The sequence below is a fragment of the Columba livia genome, chromosome 2, assembly GCF_036013475.1.
Source record: "Columba livia isolate bColLiv1 breed racing homer chromosome 2, bColLiv1.pat.W.v2, whole genome shotgun sequence".
NCBI classification, from domain to species: domain Eukaryota; kingdom Metazoa; phylum Chordata; class Aves; order Columbiformes; family Columbidae; genus Columba; species Columba livia.
The window spans coordinates 16,289,447-16,312,661 of NC_088603.1; the positions used below are offsets into that span (position 1 = coordinate 16,289,447).

At 38.2% G+C, this 23,215-nt stretch overlaps 1 protein-coding gene across 50 annotated transcripts in view; it reads left to right on the top strand.

The window, feature by feature from the left end:
* ARHGAP12 (Rho GTPase activating protein 12) overlaps positions 1-23,215 on the top strand; it is a 79,912-nt gene that overhangs the window by 20,683 nt on the left and 36,014 nt on the right. For 11 of the 50 annotated variants that reach the window (XM_065050535.1, XM_065050549.1, XM_065050551.1 and 8 more), the window contains 2 exons: positions 15,336-15,599; positions 21,512-21,652. The exons of 13 other annotated variants lie outside the window; for them this stretch is intronic. In XM_065050535.1, coding sequence (XP_064906607.1) covers positions 15,336-15,599; positions 21,512-21,652 — 405 coding nt within the window. Of the gene's footprint in view, positions 1-15,335; positions 15,615-21,511; positions 21,653-23,215 lie in introns of all 50 variants that reach the window. 26 more of the 50 variants (XM_065050552.1, XM_065050563.1, XM_065050565.1 and 23 more) reach the window with 3 other exon arrangements.

Here is a 23,215-nt window from a genome sequence, read left to right on the forward strand (position 1 = left end):
GGTCTATCATTTGCTGACGACCATAGTAGGAAAATAACACACCATTTACCCTCATATATTTTTCTGGGAGAATCCTAGAAAGTTCAGCTTCCATTCAGCCTCTGTTTGCTGCAGCTGAACAGCTGCTTTCCATCAGCTTTACATGCTGAGCTTTTCTATATACTTTAGGGACTTTTTTTTTTAAATACATACATGTCCTTAAAACCATTTTATTTCCAATAGCTTGTCAGATAGTGCTGCGATACTTTATTATACTTGAGGTTTCAATGCGAATGTTCTCTAAAGGCTGGTGGCTGCAGCTGATCCGCTGAGTGCTGAGCACGGAGTTGTAATTCAGCGGCGTGGGGGGGGCATGTTTGCCATGGCGAGCACCGCTCGCTGCTTCTTGCTTAATCAGCACGAAACTATTAGCAAATTCTTGCTATCTCAGCTATAACGTGCTGCTAATAGGTTTGCTTTATTGCATAGCACAGTCAAAAAAGCCTGGAATGTTTTAGTAATTTTAAGTAGCATAACATTCCTCTTAATGAAGTTTGACAGCGTTTTCTAAACTCCCTCACATTGTATAACGAGAGTACTGTAAATGCATTCCTGTGTGCTAAGTGCTGGTAACTTACTTGTGTCTTTTCCCAATGAAAGTTTTCTTATGTGAAAGCTTTTGGCATAATTTTATTTTCTAATGTATTATGTAAAATAGATTCATGGCAGCAAAAGCATCTATAATCAGTCCATTTTAGCATACTGTCTTAATTTTGTCAAGGTATTATGTTTGTGAGATGACTTTGAAAGTCTTACTTCAGTCAAAAAACCCCTCAACTTTTGTGAAGTCCTGTGTTTTGTTTGTTTTGCTTTGGTTTAAAATTACCTCTCACCCCCAGTGATTTAGGACATGTTTCGTTATCTGGGGTATGCAATACACAGGGCTTCGTTTGGCCTGTTTCGCTCAGACCCTCAGCAGTAGTTTTCAGTGAGGGCTAGTGCCAGATATCTGAATCTGACTTTTTCTTTTTCCTCTCTGCCTTTTGCTTTACAGGCACTATTTTTGTTTATGGCAGTTTAATATTGTCTTCATTTTACTGCAAAATCAGACTACAACTCTGATATCCAGGGATTGGGACGATTTTAATTTTTAGTTGTCAGCAGTGAAAAATGTGTTGCATGGTAGAAAGCGAATTCAGTTATCTCAGTTTATCTTAGTACTTCTAGTAATTTGTGAATTTGTCTTATAGGAGAAGTGGGAAGGGTCACAGTGTTTCCCTGCTGCCCACCTTGATTCCGGCCAGGCTGCCAGGGACATGCCAGAGAACACGGCTTTCTGTTTTTATTGCAGGGTCTGGTTCACTTCCAGCTGTGTTCACTCACTTCTGTCTTACATCTGAGAGTCTTATCTCAGTCCTGGAGCCAGACTTGGAGAGGGGTTTTTACAGTCTTAATCCAGCAGCGCTGCTCACAGGCAGAACGGCTCTAGTTTGAGTGCGGTGCCATGCATGGGAAGACCAGATGCCATCCTTATGAACAGTGCATCTTGAGCAGACCCTGTTTGGATTGATCCAAGTGTGACAGCAGGCCTTTGGAGACAGAGCCTTTATGTGAAATATCAAAATACTTGATTTCCGCACCCCCTTATTTCTGGCAGGCTGCACCTCTTTGTGTTGGCTCTTCAGAAGAGGTCTTTCGTCCTATGAAAACTTTGTTTGAGGAGGACCTGCAAACAAGCAGGGGGATTTCTGTTAAACATTTAACTACGATTAGTTGTTGATACATGTCTGGAGGAATGAAGTCAGCACAGAATGCCAGAATAAGATTATGTTATTAGTTCTTTTTTAAATTTTACTTTTGTGTCCTGTTACTTACACAGTTGGCTTCTACAGCACACACAGTGTTTTATGTTGAACAGATAGTTCCAAGCCTTTAAGTGAGAAATTTTGACTTAGGATGTCAGATATTAGGTAGCGGGATATTTTTTTTTTCTTTTTGAGTTATCAGTGAACGCAAAGATATCACAGTCAGGGATTGTTGTAATGACTTCGTAATCTGATTTATACTGAAATTTGTAGCAAAAGTTAGGAAAACAGCGGAAATATTTCTGTTGATCATGTTAATTATCAGTTCAATCTACAAATGCTCACACCTCAATATGCCCTCCTAAAATGGATGCTTTAAAAAAAAATTCTATCTATCTATCTATCTATCTATCTATCTATCTATCTATCTATCTATCCATCTATCCATCTATCCATCTATCTATCTATGTATAATGTGGTCTGTTGTGGGGAGCCTGGCTGGTGTGCTGTGCCAGCGTGAGCATGAAGTGAACCCTCCCACATTTCAGTTTTTGTACCAGTTACAGTTGGAGGTACTAAAGTCAAGCTGACGCCTATCAAGTAGATCTGAGGAGTCAGAAAATAAAATATGTATTTTAATTTGATTACAGGAAACTTGATGAGATGCTAATTCTCAAAGCACTTAAGTTCTTATTTAAAATCGGGTAGTTTTTGTATGGAGTGGGCCTGTAACCTCTTGATTCTCACGGTGCTTGACCACTACTCTGTGTGGCTGCCTGTTCCACAGCAGTCATGTACCCCCGGCAGTGCAGAGACTTGCAGTGGTTTGTGTTTTTTCCCTTTGTCATAATTTTTAGTTGAATATTAAGGTCTGATATATTTTTTTTCCTTTTAACATGAGTTGTTCAGTAGTTGATGTAGGGTGTAAGTAACCATTGGAACCTGTTTCGACACCTCTTTTGTAATACATACCAGCAAACATCATACAGTAATTTTCTGTGTGAAGGCTGTAACTGTTATGTTTAGAGAAGATGGTGGAGGAGGGGAGATACTCAGACTTAGTTTTGGCTTTTGAGGACGGATGGCTGTGCTTCTGGGGATAGGCTTAGTCAGTTGTTGAGCAACACTTTTTTAATTATTCTTTGAATATTCACACATGCTTTATTGTTTTTAAAGTATGTTTCTAGACCATCTGACACTGCCTTAGTGCCTTCACCAACTCTTATTTAAGATAGGATAGACATACTATAGGCTGTATGCACTGATGTTATTTTGTGGTTCTTTCTCAATTACCGTAGCATACAATCCATGTTTTTTTTTTATTCAAATGGCCACATTGAAATTATAATTAAACTGCAAAAAATACAGTTAACTGCTTCTGAACAGATAAATATTGAAGTCTAGATTGCACTGTAGTTACTCAGAAGCTTAAAAAAGCGAAGCAAAAGCCCAGTTCACTTAGTTTGCAAGACCTCTGTTCTGTATTACAAAATGCACCTTGTTTCATCATTCGCTTATTTGCAGCTTCTCAGGAAAGACAAGGGACTTGAAGTTTCCTGTCAGTGCTGCAGTGTGGAAGTGAACCAGGGCAAATGGCCACAGGTCTCAGTAAACTGCTCTTCATTAGACATGTGGGGTTTGCTGTCTAACTCATAACATTTGGGGATTTTTATTTTGCAAATTGTACCTGGGAATTAACTTACCAGTTTCATTTCTGAGGGCTGTGAAGTGGTAATGCATAGTCAAGGAAGGAGAACTGAAGCACAAGCATTTCCAGTTGTCTGCCACATTTTCAGGATATTGCTTCGGGTGACTTAAATTCTGTGCTGGAAAGCTGTTTAGTATAGAGGTGATTTCACTGCCTTTGTGATCATCTCCAAACAGAAAAGTGGGTTTATCCATTGTTGAACTTAGCGGCTCTGAAAAATCTGTGTGTTAATCCTGCAAAGTATAACGTTGTGCATGTTTTCCTGTCTGGTTTGTTTTGCTGCCATCCTGCTTATTTTTTTGGGTTAACCACCTCCTGAACAGGACAGGAGCCACTATGGGGTTGATGTGACTGAGTGAACTGGAGCATGTCCTTACTTTCCTGATACCTGAGAAGCTTGATTTCTCCAAAACTCATCTCTTGGATCTGTGGGGATGTCTGAAATCAGAACCATAATTAGATCTGGTGGAAACTTTTTGCTGTATCTATGTCAGTTTTGCTACAGGTTGAAGAAAATGGTCCTCAGCCTTTTTTGGGAAAATTATAGATAAAGGTGTATATCTCCTCTTTCTTTACTGGTATGCCTCTGAATGTTTTAGAACTCTTCTGGATTGTAATTTATTAATTATTAGTAAACCCTGGAGGTTTGCAGAGGAGAGGAAAATATAGCATCTTTTCTTGCTTAAATTGATTAAGATATTCCCACCATGCTTGACCCAGGTTTTTCTACTAAAAATTAATGTTAGTTGTGGGGGGGGCTTTTTAAAATTTTTCCAGAAGTGACTATAAGCACTCTGAACAATGTACTCATTCCTATTTTTCTTACAGAAAAATACAATAAAAATTGGCAGACACAGCAGTCCAGCATAGCTGGACTAGTCCTTTGACTCACTACACTTCCCATTCCATCTCATTTGATGACACAGTGTCAGTGATATCCTTTTTCTTTCCAATTCTGTAAGGTGAAATATTAGATGCGGAGTGACAGGCATTACTTGTGCTGTCCGAGCAGCCTGGTGGAAAACCTTCAGCATGGCCAGGGTGGTGAAGGCCGCACTGGTAAGCGGGCAGCTCGCACCCTAAATCTATGCAACAGCAAGTTCCTAGAGGTGCTTATTTTGCAGTTCCCTTGGTTTATCTGTTGACCAAGATAATTGTCATGAGTAGGACTTATCATCAAGTTTTATCTCGTAGGTGCATCAGACATCAGTATGATACCCTTTTTCCTGTGGCTGGAAGGGCCTGGGTGGCTGTGAGGAAAATGTTTCATTATATATTGCATATGTAGAGTATTGTGTATATTATATTTTCTGTTAAAGTAGTTTTGCTCAAAATGCTAACAAAAACACTTTCTTCAGAGATGAGTTTTTTCACTCCAAGTGCATGACTTAAGATAGTGAGCAAAACTGTGTTTCTCTCTTCACTCTTGTCATTTATACTGTGAGTGTTATGTACTCTGAGATGGTGGGATGAGCTGTATTTATTCAGCTTAAAAATCTTTGTTATTCTCTGTTTGATCTACTTGGGGTACTTCTTTCTTCCTTTGATGGCATGAGGCCTGTTCTACTTCAGGTATGCTCTTTAATGCTCCAGTCACCATGGTGTTATGTTGCTCGTTCTCATAGATTGTTGATTTTTCTTGTGAAAAACAAGGACTTGAGCCCAACATTTCAGTTGTGCATCCTTGTACAATAAAACAGCTTTTTGCTATACATTTTTAATAGATTGCTCCATTTGTTTCTAACTTCAGATGTGAACATGCTGCCTTTCAGGATGAGGGTTACTTTGTGTGAAGCTGTATAAAGCCTTGTGACAATAATAAATATAGAGAAGAACCCCAATGTGGTTCTTTCTCACTGCACAGGGACAGAAGCCAGAATACCGAAAATGCTATTGAAAGTTGTTGACTAACCTGCATTAAACCTTCAAGGGAAGTTCCCTGTTTTCCTGATTAGACTGTTGTGAGGTTTCATTCCTAGTATCTTGTTTCTCTCCATACATAAGTAACTTTAAAAAAAAAATTTAGACAGGCCTGTGTTTTTTTTTTCCTCCTCTCCCTGACAGAAACAGACAACTCTTTACTTATTATTGTCTCTATAATTGATTCCATTTTAGATATTTGAACACAGTTCCTTCTCCCAGCCACCTTTGGGGTTTAATAAAGCAGCTGAACCTCCCTAAGAGTGAACAGGTTGTCAAAGAGAAGGTCTGGCTCTGCTGTCTCCTAAGTCAGACACCACAAAGGCACCTCTGACTGACCTTGCAGTGGCCTGCAAACACCTGAAGGGTCTAAACCTTTTTGTTTGTTTTTAAAGTCTTGATAGGGCTGATTTACTGCAGTTCTAGTTTCTTGTTTCAGCTTGCTGCAGGGTCGCATCAGCATCCTGGGGATGGAGGGGATGGGAGATGGGACCGCTCCTTTTGGTAACAGGTGGCCAGCAGACCAGTTTAGCTATATCTTAAAACTATATCAGTAGTCTTTTATTTTCTGAAATAAATTTGTGGTTTTTCTTATTTTCTAAACGTTGAGTTGTTGGCTGAACCCTTTGAACCATGTGCTTTATTAATTTGGTGATGTGAACTGAATTTGCAAAAGCATTTGCTGAACTACTGGTATAAGCAGAAGTGTCAGTGTGGCTTCTGCCTTCCTGCACAAAGGAAATGCTTAGCTTGTGTGCATGGGGAATTATGGTAACTTACTCACTTAAAATGGCAAATTCCTTTTCTCTTGGCTTCCCTTTCTGCTAAGATGATCAGTTTTTCCAAAAGGAAAGAGATAATTTTTATTTTTTAATATAGTAGATATTCTGGTGTGTTAAAAGGGACAGCTATTGAAAAAATTGCCTGAAATCAGAAATATGGAAATGATCAGGGCTTTGCATATACAGACTTAAGAACAATTATATCCTGAGGTCCATATTACCCTAGCCTAGGTCTGTTTTATGTTGAAGTATGAATAAATTACTTGATCAACAGGTTTTGTCATAATTTCTGTAGACTTGGCTATATAATTTGATTTTTGGTTTATGGAGGTGTAAAGCTAGCATGACAGTATGTGAAATGCGGTTCTTTGAATCGTATGTTTTGAAATTGTGTCGCCGGTCAGGATCCCTGGAACAGACTTTTCAGATGTTGCTCTCAGTTTATAAACTGGGCGGTACTGAAACTTGTTTCTCAGGTTTTCAATATAATGTTTATGGAAGTTAATGTGAATAGCTGCCCTAGCTGTTGTCTGAAGGGATTGCCTGTTTGTTCCCAAGTGGGACACTGTGGTGAAGGAAACTGCCCGCTGGGGACCTGGGGCACATGAGTAGCCGCAGGACCTTGGGAGCAGTGGTTGCAAGTAATGAACGTGGGCAAAGCTCTGAGCGTCCTGACATAAGGTATCCTCGCTAACACATTAGCAAGGCAAGCCAACAGAAATCATTCTACTATGTTGATTTCTGTACTATACCATGGTCGCTTCCTAGGCTAGTTAGCTGTGTTAGTCACTGGGCTTGGCCACTTTCATTTATTTCCATAGCGTATTTCCAATATGTACCAGTAAGTGTATGATACATTAGTGTTCCTCATACTGTTTGGATACTGGTGATGTTCTGCAGCTGCATATGTTCTTAAAAACTCTTAAATGTTGCAGATCATCAGCTCAAGAAGATATTTTGAAATGGTTCTAACATCTAACAGAGAAATACTGGCATAACAAATGTTTGCAGAATTTGCTGCCACAAGCAACACTTAGTGAAGCCAAGTTTCACACAAGTGAAATTGCTTTTACAGCAGAGTAAAAGGACAACTGCTGTAAATTGTGTGGGAGTTCTGCATTTTCTTGTCAAGTGTTTGGAAAGAAATACCCTCTCTGACAGAACACAGATTTGATGACCGCTCTGGTTTAGAGCTGTCTTTTGCAAATTGGTTTATTCTCTAGTTAAAAAAAAATACCAACAAACTTAATATTTGGGAAGTGAGATATTAATATACACGCATATAGTTTTTAAATTCTCAATGGCTCTGACTTTTTTCTTCTCCTTAAAATATAAAATACTAACGTTTTTGTTCTACTGAGTCATGGGTTTTTGGTAACTTGCATGGCAGTAGTTGGATTTTATTCTGTTTGATCAAATAGTACTCAAGCTATCTTTTAGGCTTTTGAGCTTGCCCAGTAATACAACTTCAGTAACTTTTGAGTAACTTGGGAATGATATCAGAAGTGATGTTTACTTTCCCATCTGCACTTTCCATGAGTGCTCAGCTTTACGCTGGTTTGTGTAAGCACTGGACCCTCAAAAGTACACCTGAATGCTATGGGATCTGTACTTTGGAAAATGTAAACTGTAGAAAAAAATTGCTATTCGGTTTAAAGTGACTTAAACTAATGGAGACATTTATTGACCTTTAAGCTCTAATGAGGTCAAATAACACCATTCCAACCCCTCGATCATATTTCATAGGAGCTAACCTTTAGGTGTCCTATGGTACTGTAGTGATGACAACATAGAAGTATTCTATGCAGATATTAATAATGTCTTAAAAACTACTTTGACGTCTCTGAGGCAAATGAGGTGTACGGCTCTAAATTAAATCAGTTAAAACCGTAAGCGGTTTGTCAAGTGAGGTCTCTCCAGTACCCCTGAAACTTCAAGAGATGATTCTGCTGTAACCCTTCTGAAACAACTGAAGAACTTGTTGGGTTCTTCTGATGCTGCCCTTCTGAAAAGCAGTAGCTGTGGGCTTATTACAGGACATTTTTCCACTGGAGAAAGCAAGTTAGGTTTTTCTGGTGTTTTCTTTGTGTACTCTTTTAGTTTTTATAGAAAAGAATCCTTGAGAGACATTGCAAATGATTCCCAACAGCTTTACTCATGGCAAATCTCCATTCAAACGTGTACTGTGGGTTCTCCGGAGGTCAAGAATTGACAGCAGTTGAACTAAAATGCAAAATACATTTGGTGTTTCTGCTAGTATTGTTGAAACATCCTTATTACAGAACCAATTTGAAACCACGTCCATGAAGGCAGAAAAAATAAATGGATTATTTTCTCCTGTGTGACATGTCCAGATTGTTCAAGATGCTCACTAAATTCCTGAAATAGGTTACAGATACTCCATTATGTCTATTGAAGGTGTTTTATATGGTGAAGTGGACAGGGTAAAAAAGGAGTGCAGGTAATTTACTGGCTGACTTTTCAACATGACTTTTTCACTCTTTCCTTCTTGGCATAAGTTTGCTGTGTAAGCATGTTTGAAGTAAAGTGTTTCATATGGTATTTAAATTTCCTGCTATAGGAAAAGCAGCTTTGTCTATATCGTTGGACAAAAGCTTTTTTATGGAAGGGAGAAGCTAGATTGTGCAAGTGGCAAAGTACAACTAGGGTAAACACTGTCATCTTTGTGCGTGTTTTACAAAAGATCCCATTGTAAGTTCTTATTTCCGTTTTTTAAAATATTTGACATCACTGTTGCAAATCCTTCCATCAATTATATACTTTCTTTTATTGCTATAAACTTCCTAAGCTCATATGTAACCATTTTGCTCACTGAGATGGTCGTGAGCACTATGGAAACGTGAATGGGAGATGTGTCAAGCGTACAGCAAAAAAGGGTTTTCCGTCAGTTTTCCTTGGTGGGTCAGTTATGATGCAGATGTGGGAGTGTTGTCCCTGGCACCGGGGGCCGTGGCCAGCGGCTCCCCCAGCAGCGGTCACCGTGTCCCTCCGCGCTGCGGCATCGCCTTACAGAAGCAGCCGCCTCTTGCCTTTCCGGGTGAAAGGTTTCTGCAGCGCAATGTAATGAATCATTGTCTTAATGAGTATGAAAATAATTTAAGTACACACCTACTTTTTTGTTTTTTTTCTTTAAATTGATAAGGCATTACAATATTGCCAGATAAAGATTTATATTGTCGGCAACTTTGGGAATGTGTGTGGGGGTTTATTTTGTGTGTTATGGGTGAGTTAAAGCAGAAGGCAACTTAAATGGCTCAAATAACACGAGCGCTTTCTGGCAGAACACAATGTTCTATGTACTAAGACTCTTTGTTTCACAGTTTAGTTTCATAAACCAAAATATTAATAGTTGTATTTATATTAAGATGAATTGTATGTAAATATCGCCAGAAATAGAAGCAATAGCTCAGCCTGTAATTCAGAGTAGGTAAAATGAACTGTATGCAAATATGTGCAGAATTTGAAGAAAATAATCGCTCAGCCTGTAATTCAGTGCAAGAAAGATGCAAAATTAACCCAAAGATAGAATTAATGAAAGTAAATCAGATGCTCAATTTTGCTCTTTTCAATCTGATGGAGTTATCAGCCATTTTAAAAAAAAGCTACTTTGAGTGTATCTGCTTAATTTTTAAATGGGTCATTTTAAACCTGTAACTGTTGAATGGCCTTTGCTAGGCAAATAAATTTGAATCATCAATATGGGATGATTTTTGATTCTGCATTGCCTTGCAATGTGATTTTGTTATCACTTTATAATGGCAAATCAAATAAATGTGAGAACTTCTGTGCATTTGAATAATATTTACTATAGCTTGTCTGAAATTCATAGCCAACTATTAACACGCTTATAATGTTTACTGTCTTCTTTTTATGTGTTCCTTAGACTTACAGATTGAATTATCCAGTTAAGTATTAGGCTGGAGAAGATTAGTGTACAAGTAACTATTTGGGTTGTCTTTTCAACCTGGCTTTTAAATTTGGTTTGTTATTTTCACCTCTGAGGTAACAGAGAACTTGCTGAAAAATCTCCTTCATGGATTTTGCGGTATTACAGTAAGTTTTAGATGTGCTTGAATATGTTAGAAAGGAAATAGGATCCAGAACATGTTTGCAAAAACATGAGCCAAGAGCAGAAAGAGGAAGGAGGAGATGAGCTAATTATTCCAGTTGAAGCTGTCACTTTGTGAAAATGAAACTGTAGAGTGTTTGAGATTTCTTTTATATTATTCCTGTTGAATAAAGCTGGTATTGAAGTCCCAGGCCTTCTTAAAACGACAGTGGCGATTCCTTGGCGAGCAGCTGGGTTGTTGAGGGAACTGGGATGCTGCTTCGCTCCCTGTCTGGGGATGCTCTGGGAGGTGCCTGTTCTCCTTTCTTCAGCTTGCTGCTGCAAAGAGCGGCTGTTCCCTCATTTTCCTTCAGTGCAATACTGTTCTTTCACATGAGTATAGACGATCTGTTGCTTGTAACTTCATAAAGAGTATTAAGATGAAATTTGCCTTTTTTTTTTTTTTCCTTAATTTTTAGCAGCTGGTTTCAGCAATCTGAATGATGCTACTGAAATGGAAGCTCTTAATTTCAAGTTTGTAACACTAAGAAAAGCTGCGAACAGAGGCACAACAACTAAAGTGATTAATTTGTAAAGGAGGGAAAGTCATGTGTGGAAGGTCATGTTTTGCAGGCTGGTGTTGCAGTTGTTCTTTAAGCAGTTGTTTTCTTCTAGAAGTTTTTGTCTTGGATTTAAGTGCTACAAAGGAAAAAGGTGATTGCCAGTTTAAAGGAAATCTTGTTTTCTGTCATTTAATTGCTGGCATCCTCGGTGCAGTGTGTTCTCATTGCATGAAAATAAATCATAAGCCTTTTTAGCTGGTGGATAAGGAAGAGATCCGTAGTCTTTTTTTTCTCCCGGAACTGCAGTCTTACACTATTGGAGTGCACTGAAGCTTTTTTTTTAAATCTTGCTTTAGTTTTGAGTGCTTAAACAAATATGTATAATGTATATTATAACATTAAAATTTAAGGTATCCTCTAAGAAGCTGATATGCATTTTGATAATGAAAAGTACCTTGTGAAGTACAGTAAGTTTGCTTTTCATTGCACGGAATTGAAGTGTTCAGAGGCCTGGTTGTTGCCTTTGACTGTTCATTCATGAATGATTAACAGATTGTTTTATTTAAAGGCACGTACCTGCTCCCTACTGTGTCAGTGTAAAAACTGTGTTCTGAAAAAGCTGTGTGTTTAGTCTGAACAATGTTTTGTGTTCATCCTGGAAACTTTGTCCTGTCTGCATGAAACTCTCTTCCTTATCAATTTGCAAGGATTTACTGCTAGCAGACTTTTATGTGAAACTGAATTATGTCATATTTGTAAAGTATTATAATGCAGAGCGTTACTGAGCTCAGGGAGAGGTCATTATACTCATAAGGCTGTCATAGTGCTTAATGAGCTGTACAACTTGCATTCAAGTTGTAGGATCCTAAGTATTTCTGATTTTTGATTTTTCTTTTTCTCTCAAGAGTCCTTCACTCTTCTTAGCTGGAGAAAGCAACGTGAACAGGTCTGAAATACGTATCAAATAGCAGATGAATGTTGAAATGTTTTGAGTTGAAGGCGTTTTGTGTGTGCGTGCATGGGCATGTTGAAGGCCATGTTCCTGTGATTCTGATAGTGCGAGGACAAGGAGTCTCTTTTGGTAGATTAAATTTTGTATTTATGAGTATTTGAAGCTTGTTAGTGCAAAAATGAAACTCAGGGAGTGAAATGCTGGCTGGAAGTCCTCATGTGTGTACAGAGATGTTTAGTGTTTAGCATACATTTAAGTTTTCCTTAACTGTCTATGTCTGGTTTTGGAAAAACAGCCATGGAAGTGCTCAGAAACTATTGTGATCTAGATAATGCTTTATCTATTCCAATTTGTACATTGGTGATGAGTAATGGATTTGGTAAATGAAAGGAATATAGTTAATTTAATCTGCTTTTTGGCTTGAAACTGTTGAAGTTTTTTGCAGAACACAGTCTTGAACTCAAACAGTCACGTTAAAAGCAATGGTGCGGGGTCTGGGGCCTGCCTGTCTGCAGGACTCCCCTTCCCCGTTGCAGGGGCAGGGTTGACCTGACAACACTAATGTAGAAAGTACACTCAATTTCAGGTAATTTTGGGCTTTCTAAAAGCTGCTTTTCTCATAAATGAGAAATTCTTCACAAAATTCACCTTGATAAGGTTCAGTGCTGTTGAACTGAGCATTACTGTAGACGCAACATACCTCATTGCGTGGCTTGAGGTATGAGGAAGTAATATTATATGCTACGTAGTTATTTAAAATAGTTCTTGATAAGAAAGTTGTATCCCTCAAAGACGTGTGTATGAGCTAAGCTGTGTGTTGTGGTTAGATTGATGGATTTGCATTTTTTTATGGTTCACTGAAAGCAGTAACTTAAAGAACCTTTCAAAAATCTTGCAATTCTCCCTGAGAAAAAGCTTTGAGAAGTGAGAGCAACAGGGTGTGAGAGTAGCTGAGAGCTTGGTTGGCAGGGACGGTTCACTGTCTCGTTTGTTGTTCAGGTCACAAGTTCTGGCTTCCTCTTGAAAACCAGAAATCAGTATTTTGAGTTTGGAAGTACTAAGCATTCAGAAGATAAACTCCCCATTGCACTTTCATTTCATGTTACTGTTTTAAACTCAACTAGTATGCTGCCCAAGTTATGTGGCAGTATGTTTGCTCTGAGCTTCCAGCATTGGCTTAGCACAACTTGTGTCCTGCAGTTTCATCTGGAGTTGTCCTGGTTGTAGTACTGGAACCTTTGAAAATATTGGTGTGAAACCTCTGAGCCATATTCTTTGGTGTTGCTTGAGAAAATGTTTTAAAAACCTTTACCAAGCACACTGTGTGATAGACTTTATATTTGGAAAATATACATAGAACTGTTATTTTAATAATGACATTTCACTGCCTTAAAGCAAGTGGCAAATGCAGGCCAGCCAGCAAAGCCTCCTGTCTTGTATGGAAGAGCAGCTTTAGGAGGACGTGCGTGTTGTGCGCCACCGGCCTCAGCAGCCAGAGCCCTCATGGTGCTGCTCTTGCCACATCCTTGAAAGAGAGGAAGAACCTGAAGGTTTGTGTGTTCCCCTGGTGCAGGTGTATGCTGTTGTTTCAAATGACAAGACAAGCCTGGTGGTTTGATGGCAGGATGATTTACGTGGGAAACGTTCTGTGGGCCAGGTGGGAAATGAATGCAGAAACTGAGCTCTTGAATGAGGAGACCGCAGAGAGGCTTTGAGCAGCACCTGAAGCTGATCAGGTTTGCGCTTCCAGCATCCTGGGGGATTGTTCATCCCTTGAAGACACTGGGGCGATGGTTTGTTCATAGCAGCATTCTTTAGGCAGTTAGTGTTCTCAAGACCAAGTTTACCAAAGGCAGGTGTTGTACCCCCTCAAAAAAAAAATAAAGAAGGCAGGAGGGAAGACTTGGATACTAGAAAAATAGTCTTTTACTGTTCATCACGTTTTGTAACAGATTTTTTTTTTTCTTTTGAATTAGAAGAGGATACTAATTGGTTTTTGCCTCTGTGATTTTGCCAGTCCTGCAATTCCTCCATCCCCCCCCCCTTGTGGTTTACCTTAAACATGCCGTACTTGCTATATCTGGTAGGCTGTGTTTTCTCTTTTAAAGGCATACAAAACAAGTCTGTGCCTGTTTTAATCTTGTGAAGTTCCTCTCTAGCTGTTTCCCCTTTTGGTTGTGGATATTGCCCATATTTGGGTCTCACTGTGGTGCAATCAGTTTACATCTGATTGTGTGGTACGATATGTTGTCTTGCCTGAGCAAACCCTGGTAATTTATTATTAGATGTGGGCTAGATTAGCAGCTTATGACTTTAATGTTTGAAAGTACATTATAAAAGATCTTTTATGTAATGCAATATATTATTTTTTTCCTGTGAATGATGCTACAAGAGACAGAAGGACTTGCCTCCAGCAAAGCTGCTGAATTAAAACCAAGCAGGAGGGAAGGGATGGTATAAATTATATAGTTTCTTCCTTTAGAGTGCCTAAATGTGCCCTAAAGTACAGTGATGGCAGTGCATTACCAGGAAACTATTCAATTTGGTTTAATAACAAGCTGCTTTCACAATCTCATAATCATAGCTCTCATGAAAACATGTGCTTTTATATTCTGCGTGGTGTATTTTATATACTTGTGTTCTAATTTAAAAATTGAACACCTAGGAGTATATTTGTCTCCTAAGCACTTTAGTGGGTTCTGTGAAAGTACTCATGGTTTCAGTGAGTGCCATGGACTTTTAACTGTGCTTTCTGCTGGCCTTCGTGTTAGCAAACAATATATTAATGAGAAATTGTCATTAGTGTTTTGGGGGTTTTTTGTATTCATTGTTCTACTTTTGTGCATGTCTCTGAATTAAATTAGGTGGATAAGAATATCCACTTAATTTCTGTAAGAAGAGAGTGGTAATCAGAACACTCAGTGATATTGCCTAAAATATTTTTAGCTAAGCATCTCTATGGAATGGCATACAGGTAAACCATCCAGGTGTTTTCCAGAGTATCTTAGTCATAATGTTGCTCTCGTCTTTCCACCTGAACCGTCTGTTTAGATCTTGCTGAGAAGGTAAAAGTGCCACTTCACGATCACTATCACTGTATTCGTGGTGAGGGGAATAGGTTGGGGAACCATCCTTGCCTAGCAAGCGGCATCTCCGAAATGCCGGGTTTTGTCTTGAACAAGATCCCATTACTTAGAGTTCCTGAGCAATAGTTGAACTGTAAAGCTGAAGTTTATCAAGAAGGCAAACATAAAAATATTTTGATGATGATTCCAGTGTATTTCAAATCCACTGTCCACATAGTTATTGGCTGACATCTAGAGAAATGCTGACATTTTTTTTCAGTATTAAATAAATACAGCTTATGATATTTATGTTCTAATTAACAAACTAATATTTTCACGCCCCATTGTCTTGCGGCTGTCCTTTGTGCTTTTCTACTTAACAACAAAAAAGGGAGTTTGTTGGTTTGTTTTACTACTGTAATATATTCTGATTTGTAAGGGAGCATTTTAAAATGCATCTGCTCTTTAACAATACATTTCTTCTCTCAATAGCCAACTACTCCACCAAGCCAAGGGAGGCCTGATTCACCTGTTTATGCTAATTTACAAGAACTGAAAATATCTCAGTCTGCACTTCCACCACTACCTACAAGTGCTCCAGTCCAAATAAATGGGGAATGGGAAACCCATAAAGATACGACAGGACGCTGTTATTACTACAACAGAGGATCACAGGAGCGAACCTGGAAACCTCCACGGTGGGCCCGAGATGCCAGCGTTAATAAAGGGGATACCCAGAGCCATGCAGATCATGAGGTAGTTCCTTCTGAGGTCAGAAGCAATGAGATTGTCATGTGTATGATGCTGTTTTGCTGCAGAATTCGGTATCTCTGAGTTTCCAAGTGTCAAGCAGTGTCTTCATTTGTCTTTTTTTGTCATGTGTCTTGGTATGAAGTAGTAAACAGTTCAGCTCTTCAATTGCTTGTGTGTAGAAGAATGTGTACATAGACTGTGTGCAGGCCTTTCAATCCCTTAGCAGGCATTGTAGCTTTTCTTTTAAAGGTAAACTGAGATATTTTGAAACTAATACGACTACAAATGACGACAGAATAAGGCAGGCACAGTAACTTCTCTGACATGCAGTGCGTTCTCCTTCCCGGTGTATTGGGCACATCTTCTGGGGAGGAGGCGGAGAGGAGTGCGCGTGTGACAGTGCTTCTAAAAGCAGGATTTACGGGGATGCATTGAAAAAAGGCAAGGGGAATTGTGTATTTTTATGAATATCCGTTAAATACACAGTAAAGCAAAAGCAGGCAATATACAGGTGTTTGCTACTGTTTGGTTAATGCTGTGGCAGTAAATCTAGATATGTGGGTTTTTATAGAGGAAAATATTTTCGTAGAGAGGAATCAAGATGGTTCTAGAGTTTAAGATGCACGTAGAGAAATCCAGTGTTCTGGAGTAAAAACCAGACTTAATGGAGTTCCGCAGCGCTTTCCACCTGTGTCAAAAATACTGACATAATTAAAGCTTCTATCAAATTAAAACTTATTGGTTTTTATTTTTGTAATTAGATTTATACATACAATTAACAATTCTCTATATTGTATGGCGATTTAAAAATGCTCGTTTTTTTAAAGGGTTGTATGTGACTGTTCAAACTAAAATGTTATTTAATTCATAAATTCTTAAAAAGGTGGAATAATCATAGTGAATAGAAAAAACAAGTTTACCTGGATAACTTGTTGCAGCATTTTAACTATTTGCATAGGAGATTTGAATGTACATGCTTGTCAGTGATTTCTGCCTTGGATAGCTGGAGCACAAAGTAGGAGAAAGGGCAGTTAGAAGAGCACTATTTTGTAATCAAATTGTGTTAACTTTGAGAAAATCCTTTCGTTCATTCTGTGAATGATATCCTAGAGAACAGAAGATGAGAACATTAAAATTATCATGCTAGGAGTGCTGCCTAAGCCAGCTGTCTAGGTCCAAGGGCAGCAAATGTTGATGGGGGGTGGAAAACCACCCCAGCTTCTGGCAATTGGCCGTAGGAGTTTTTGACTAGGGTACGTTCAGGCCATAAGCATGTTCTTTAGATATATCAATGATTTTTGTTGTTGTTGTTGTTGTTTTTTCATTATGCAGACCTTTTGCTTTTGCAAAACCTTTTGGCAAAGCTTTGCTGCACACCTTGCTTAAGAGAGTTGAAGCTTACCATGAAGTTATTTATGTTAAAAGATCATTTCTGCTAACATGTGAGGTGCAGATAGATTCTGTGCAAGCAGTCGCTAGGGAGAGCCAGACAGTGGTGTGTGTTTATTTGAACTGCAGTGGTTCAGATAAAGCAAAGGAATAGTTGGGAGATGGATATTACTATTTAAATATGCTTAAAATAGTGCTCTTGTTTTCAAACAGTACTTAGGCTAATCAGTTTCCTGATAGAAAGAAAAAGCAAACATTAATAAAGAAATCTTCTACGTATTTCACTTTTATATGTCCTTTTCAAATACGTATGGTTTAGGTGGATTTCCTATTACAATGCTTCGTTTTAACATTTAATTGTGGGCCGCTCACAATTTTGATTGCTGGAAGCTCTGTCGTGGAAGCTTACCTCTGGGACAGTTAGTGCCAGAAACAGGAGAGAAAGGAAAAAGGGACCTTTCATTCATTGCCTTTGGCAGTGGCCTTCACAGCAGCTGTGGCAGCCGCAAGCATTTCAACAGCCAGAATTTCTTGCCACAGGCCAGTGGCAGCAACAGGTAAACTGGTGAAAAGTTTGTGGCTGCCACTTTGATATCTCTAGTTATGGCCTATTAATTTCTCACTGGCTCTTCTTTTGTTGGAGAAGACTCTGTTTTTCATCAGGTTAAGATGATTGCTTTTTTGAGTAGTAATTCTCCTTGTAGGTAGTAAGTGTAACTGGTTTTCTGCTGCCATCGTTCTTCTTTTCGTGGAAGGACTTCCAATAATTCTTTCTCCCTCCCCATATGCAAGTGATCCCTCTGACTCTTACTGATACCTCGGTACCATGACTTCACCACATGGTTGCATGTTCAGAAAGCTTGATTTTATTTATTTATTTATTTATTTATTTATTTTCCATTACCTATAACTTATTTCAGTTCAGTTCTTCTGTTTATTTGTGATGCTTGAGGTATCACAGATTGGTCTTCAGACAGTCATATCTGTTTTCAGTCTTTGTAAGACCAGTGAATCATGCATGTTTTAATTAATTTAACTAGCCACAAGTTTATATCTCCAGTAGCACAGGTTCCTTTAGTAACTTGTGTCTTCTCTGACTGGCTGGTCAGTGTTGAGGCTGGAGAGATGCATGTTGCAAGGTCCCGTCAATCCACTTTCCAGCAGTTGTGTTGATTTTGAAGCTTTTTTTCCCTTTTCTGTTCTGCATTTGAGACTATACTTCACACTCCACTGCTCATGTTCACCTTTTTGTTTATGAGTGTTTAAACCAAATTACGTAGGCTTGGATTTCAACCTTTACTCTAAGCTACCATAAAATATAGGAAACCCCCAATTTTGTTTGATTATGAGCAAATATGTCTTAATAATTAGTAAAACCAGATTTAATTTATTATAACGAAGTTGGCCTTTACACAGTAGTCTGAGTCATGCTCATTCCTTTCAGATTTAGTAATAGAAGAACATGTACAGGAAGATTAAATACTAGTTGTGGCTCTAGAGCTTTGTCCTCAGAGGAGCTTGTGTCTTATTAGGTAGCAAAACGTCAAGGTGACGTAAAAATGAGAACTGTGAATGATCATATATTCTAATACATGTTTAATATATTAGGATTTGAAATAGCTTATAGTTTGTCTTAGAACTTTGTGATTAGGAAATTGAATTTTATTGGATAATTAAGAAAGGGCAAAATTGTACCCAATTTGTCAAAACAAGTTGGTAACAGCTATGGCACAGAGAGAACACTTGTAGGTTGGGTAGTTATTTGGATGGGGTGGGGGGAAGCAGGGAAGTCCTATCAACAGGACATCTAGGGAAAGTGTGTAAGATTTTGGATTACGGATAAATTCATTGGAGGTAGTGACTTGTTAATGTATTTCAGGAAGGAGTGCTTAACAGTAACTGGGAGAAATTTGTCGTTAAAGTGATTTAATCAGGGCGGACTGTTAGAGGAATGAGGTATCATCATATCAGAGAAAGGCAAACCTCTAATACCTAGATAGGAGACCTTAATGGGAAGTAGAGACTAACAAATTAGCCAGCAAGCTGTAGAAAAGCAACAGGATTTCATTTAAACTGAAAACTACATTTAAAATGTATGGCCAAGATGCAATTTCATTCCCTGTATTTTTGTTTCAAAATGAACAAAAAAGTGATAAAGGGATGCTGGTTTCTTTAATTAGTCAGTATTCTTTCTTGTTATTTCGAGTTTTAGAAGTAGTAGTAACTTTCTTAACTGCATGGTGATGAACTGGTGTCTGCCCTCAAGAATTTTCCATGTAAATGGAAAGAAGCCAAGGAAGGTGGTAGAAGTGATGATGTGGGGGACCAGTTCTGTAAATCCCTTTAGTGTCACAGCAAAGTTCTTAAAAGGTACAAGGTTGGTTAGCTTTCTGCTTAAGATGACTTTATTTAAATGTGACATAGTATAATTGAGGATGTGACTCCGAGAGGAAGCATGGAGGATTTGTAAAAAGCACATCCACAGTTAATACTGAAAAAGTGTTGAAAGTTAAATGGAAAGGTGCTGACTGTGGTTTGGCCCATGTTCTCTAACCCCAGCTGATGCAGCTTCAGCAGTTGTTCCTGCTGGCAGAGGGACAGGGAGGGCCTTGGCTTGGGAAAGCTTGGACCAGCTCAGGAATTTGGTTTAAGTTCAGGTCTGCAAAGCCTAAATTCCCCCATTATATTGTACGTAACATTAGTTAAGCCTTGAAAGCATCAAAACTTCCATTGTATGGGTGTCTTACTGTGTTCTTACTGAACAACAGTGGTCTTTCTAAGATAATTTTATTTTTTAAATCTTCTGTTTAATTTTACATGTGTATGGTGCTTCCTCATGTTCAGGAATTGCTTGTAAGAGGCAAATACATTGTGTTATTCGGTCATAATTCCTGTTAACAGTAATAATAAAAATGTCCAAGGTCTTACTACTTTAAACAAATGTCAATGCACTTAATATTTAATCATTAAAACATAATGAAAACTTAGCTATATTGTTTACACATATTTATCTTATAAAACAGTAGTTGAAATGAGGCCAATAGCACTCTTATCAGCTCTTCAGTCTTCATTCTTCAAGTGTAAGAATGGGACTGAAGACCCCTTCTTTTTCCCAAATGATTAGAAGTTGCCACTTCAGAATTTCATGTTACTACACATACAAAAGAAGTGGCATTTAGTCACTCGCATTCTCTGGGCTGTAGAGGACGCTTAGATTTTTTGTTTGTTAATTTTTTCATGTTACTTTATTAATGACACGAAGTTTCCCATGGGTTTTGCTGTGCTTGGTAAGCTGGCTCATGTCAGCGTACTCAGAAAGGCAATGCCAAAACCCTGTGTAGTAATAATTTGGAAATGTCACTGAACATCTAGTCTCTAAAAGCACTGACTTTTAAAAACTGCTTAGTTTCTGATACCTGGATGTTTTTAGGTAATACTTAAGCTTTTCAGGAAAGGAGTTTTTTCCTACTTGAAAATAGAAATTCTGCCTTTCTCCTGCTTCACTGGTTTCCTCAAAACCCTTGTGTTACTGAACCTTAGTCAATATTTAACTGTCATAATTTCTGAGTAGCAGGATGTGTTCCCTCTTACTTGCTGAGGATCCAAGATAGTGTGAAAGGAAATTTGCATTGGATTCCTCAGGAGACTGTGGCATAGAGATCTTGTTGTGGGAGATGAACGCAGAGAGGTGACTTCTTTTTTTAGATATTTTTTTTTGGTGCATGGAATGGATGCTTTGAATAACGCTACAGTGTTTTAGCAAGGAGGTGAACAAGGTGTGCAAGGGAACAGAAATAGTTTATTGTGTATGCAAAATCTTTTTCTATTCTACAAATCAAACTAGTTTCTTATGTTATAATTCACTTCTGCCTTCAGAAAACGATCTTACACCTCAGCCAGCTGTGCCTGGTAGAAAGCCTGGCTTTTTGCATTGCTCATTCTCACATGCATCAGAGTTGGAAGGTGGAGAGTGGAAATTGCTAATATTTTAGGTTGCATTGCACAAGTACTGTAAAGTGCTGGGACCTGCCAAGGTGTAACTGGAGACTCAAGTTGTCCTTAATGATGATTGTCTTTTCTTCTCTTTCCCAAATAGTGCCTGAAAAGGATTTAGCTATGAAAATTGGGATGTTGCCAGAAAATGAAGGTAGCGGGTCTCCCAGTTTTTTTGAGGCAATGCAGATTACTGAAGTTAATGAGAGAGTTAAGTAATGTGAATCTGTGGGAATAAAATTTAGATTGGCAAAAAAAAAATCTGAGTTTAAACTTGAGTAGCTGAAATCTGGTGTAGTAGAACTTAAAAAAATTCTGTCAGTATAAAGCAGCTGTTCTGAAAGTAGGTGGAATTGCCTAGCATTTATCAAGTATTTCTGTACTGTAAAAATGCATCTCTTGTTCTCTGACATAAAAATGTGAACTCCCTGAATTTATTACTATTCTCTTTCTAGTCAAATAATCTTTGATCTTTCAGATTTTAAAGCGCTTTCATTCTCAAAACTGCCTTGTGTGTTTCTGACTACTTATAGCATCTTTCATCAGAAGAAAACGACCACAGTTCTTGTTACAGCCAGTCAGATAGTCAGTATGGTTCTCCTCCAAAGGGTTGGTCAGAAGAGTTGGATGAACATGGTCAGACCTTATATACCAATGACTATACTAATGAAAAGGTACTTTTTCCTTCTTCTCATCGCGTGTTCTAAATCTTTTCCGTTAATTCACTCGTAGAAATGCAGATTTCATTTCTAGGAGTGAAAAGCATCCATCAGTGGTATCTCCTTTTGGTTTTTAAATATGCGTGAAACTGAACAGATTTTTTTTTTCTTGTGTATGTTCTTCACTATTTGGAAAAAGTTTTCTTATTTCCATTTGGATATCAGATTATATTAGATGAACATATAATGTATATTTTTTTTTAATTTGTGCTCTCTCCCATCTTCTTGGTTACACTTCAGGAATGAATTTCATACCAATGTGATGTTTTTCTTACTGTCTTTTAAGACCCATTCTTGTCTGTGGGGACCTTGCAGTTGGGATGATTTCAAGCCGAAAATAGTGCTGTTTTATCAGTTTCATCCTTTATCAGAGATTTTCTATACTGCTTTCAGATGTAGACAAACTTCTTAATTGAACTACAGCTGTATCAGCAGATTTATGTTCTATTCTGATTATCTAATTGCCACTGACAACTTACTGTGATTCTGGGCATATACAAATATATCCCATGTAGGATAAATGACAATATTTGTTTATATTTGTAAAGCAGTTGGTTTTTCTCATAGTTTCCTAAAGTTTAGGATTTTTGTTTGCTTCAATGAATACTTCTTGAAGTTAAAACAAACAGTAGTTTATTGTATTATAGTCCCACCTTTTCTCCAGTTGATATATGCAAGGTTTTTTGAAGGAAGGTTTTAAATAATTGAGTTTTATGTCAGTTTTGGAATTTCATCACACTTAATCTATTTCTGCTAAACATCTGTAGAGCACATACCTTGTTTGGCAAATATGCAAACCGTTTTTTAAAAAAATTGTACATTGGAATCAGTAGAAAACAGCATTTCCTGTCAAAAGTGGTTTATTGGGAGGCAATCTTGTGAAACCTGCATGACCCAAGTGCCTTGCTGTACATGTTTCTGTGCATATTTTTGTGTGATCTTGTAGAATTCTGCTCATTACAATTCCTTCCTTTATGCATAACTAGTCACAGTTGCCATAGTTTTACTTCTCTGATTGTGGGAGTCGCTTGTAGAGGTTGCGGAAATTATACCGTCTTCTTCATGTTTTATATAGAAACGGCATCTCATGTTCCTGTTGATGTTTTAAAAAGAGAGTTGTTCAACAAGTGTAATTATCTCTTACATGATCAGCAGTTGCTGGCTGAGCTTCTTGTAATTCTATAATTTTACATATAAAATCCTTACACAGATGTGATGTGGAGGTTGTGCCTCCCTGAACTGACTCTCTAGTGTTGGCAAGAGTGAGATATGCCATCTTCGAAAATACCTGCTTATCGCTCTTGTGTGATATTGCTGGACTATTTTCTGAGGATTTACAGAATGAAATAATAATGGCGAACCCAATTCAGGAAGCTGGAAACTCTGTCGCTCTCGTTGCTAACCAACCTTAGGTAGCTAACAGGGGTTGTGTACTAGACACTGCTGGAATGGATGGCACTTCATTAAAAATTAACTTTAAATCCCAAGTATAAGAGGTTTACTGTGTTACGGCTGTCA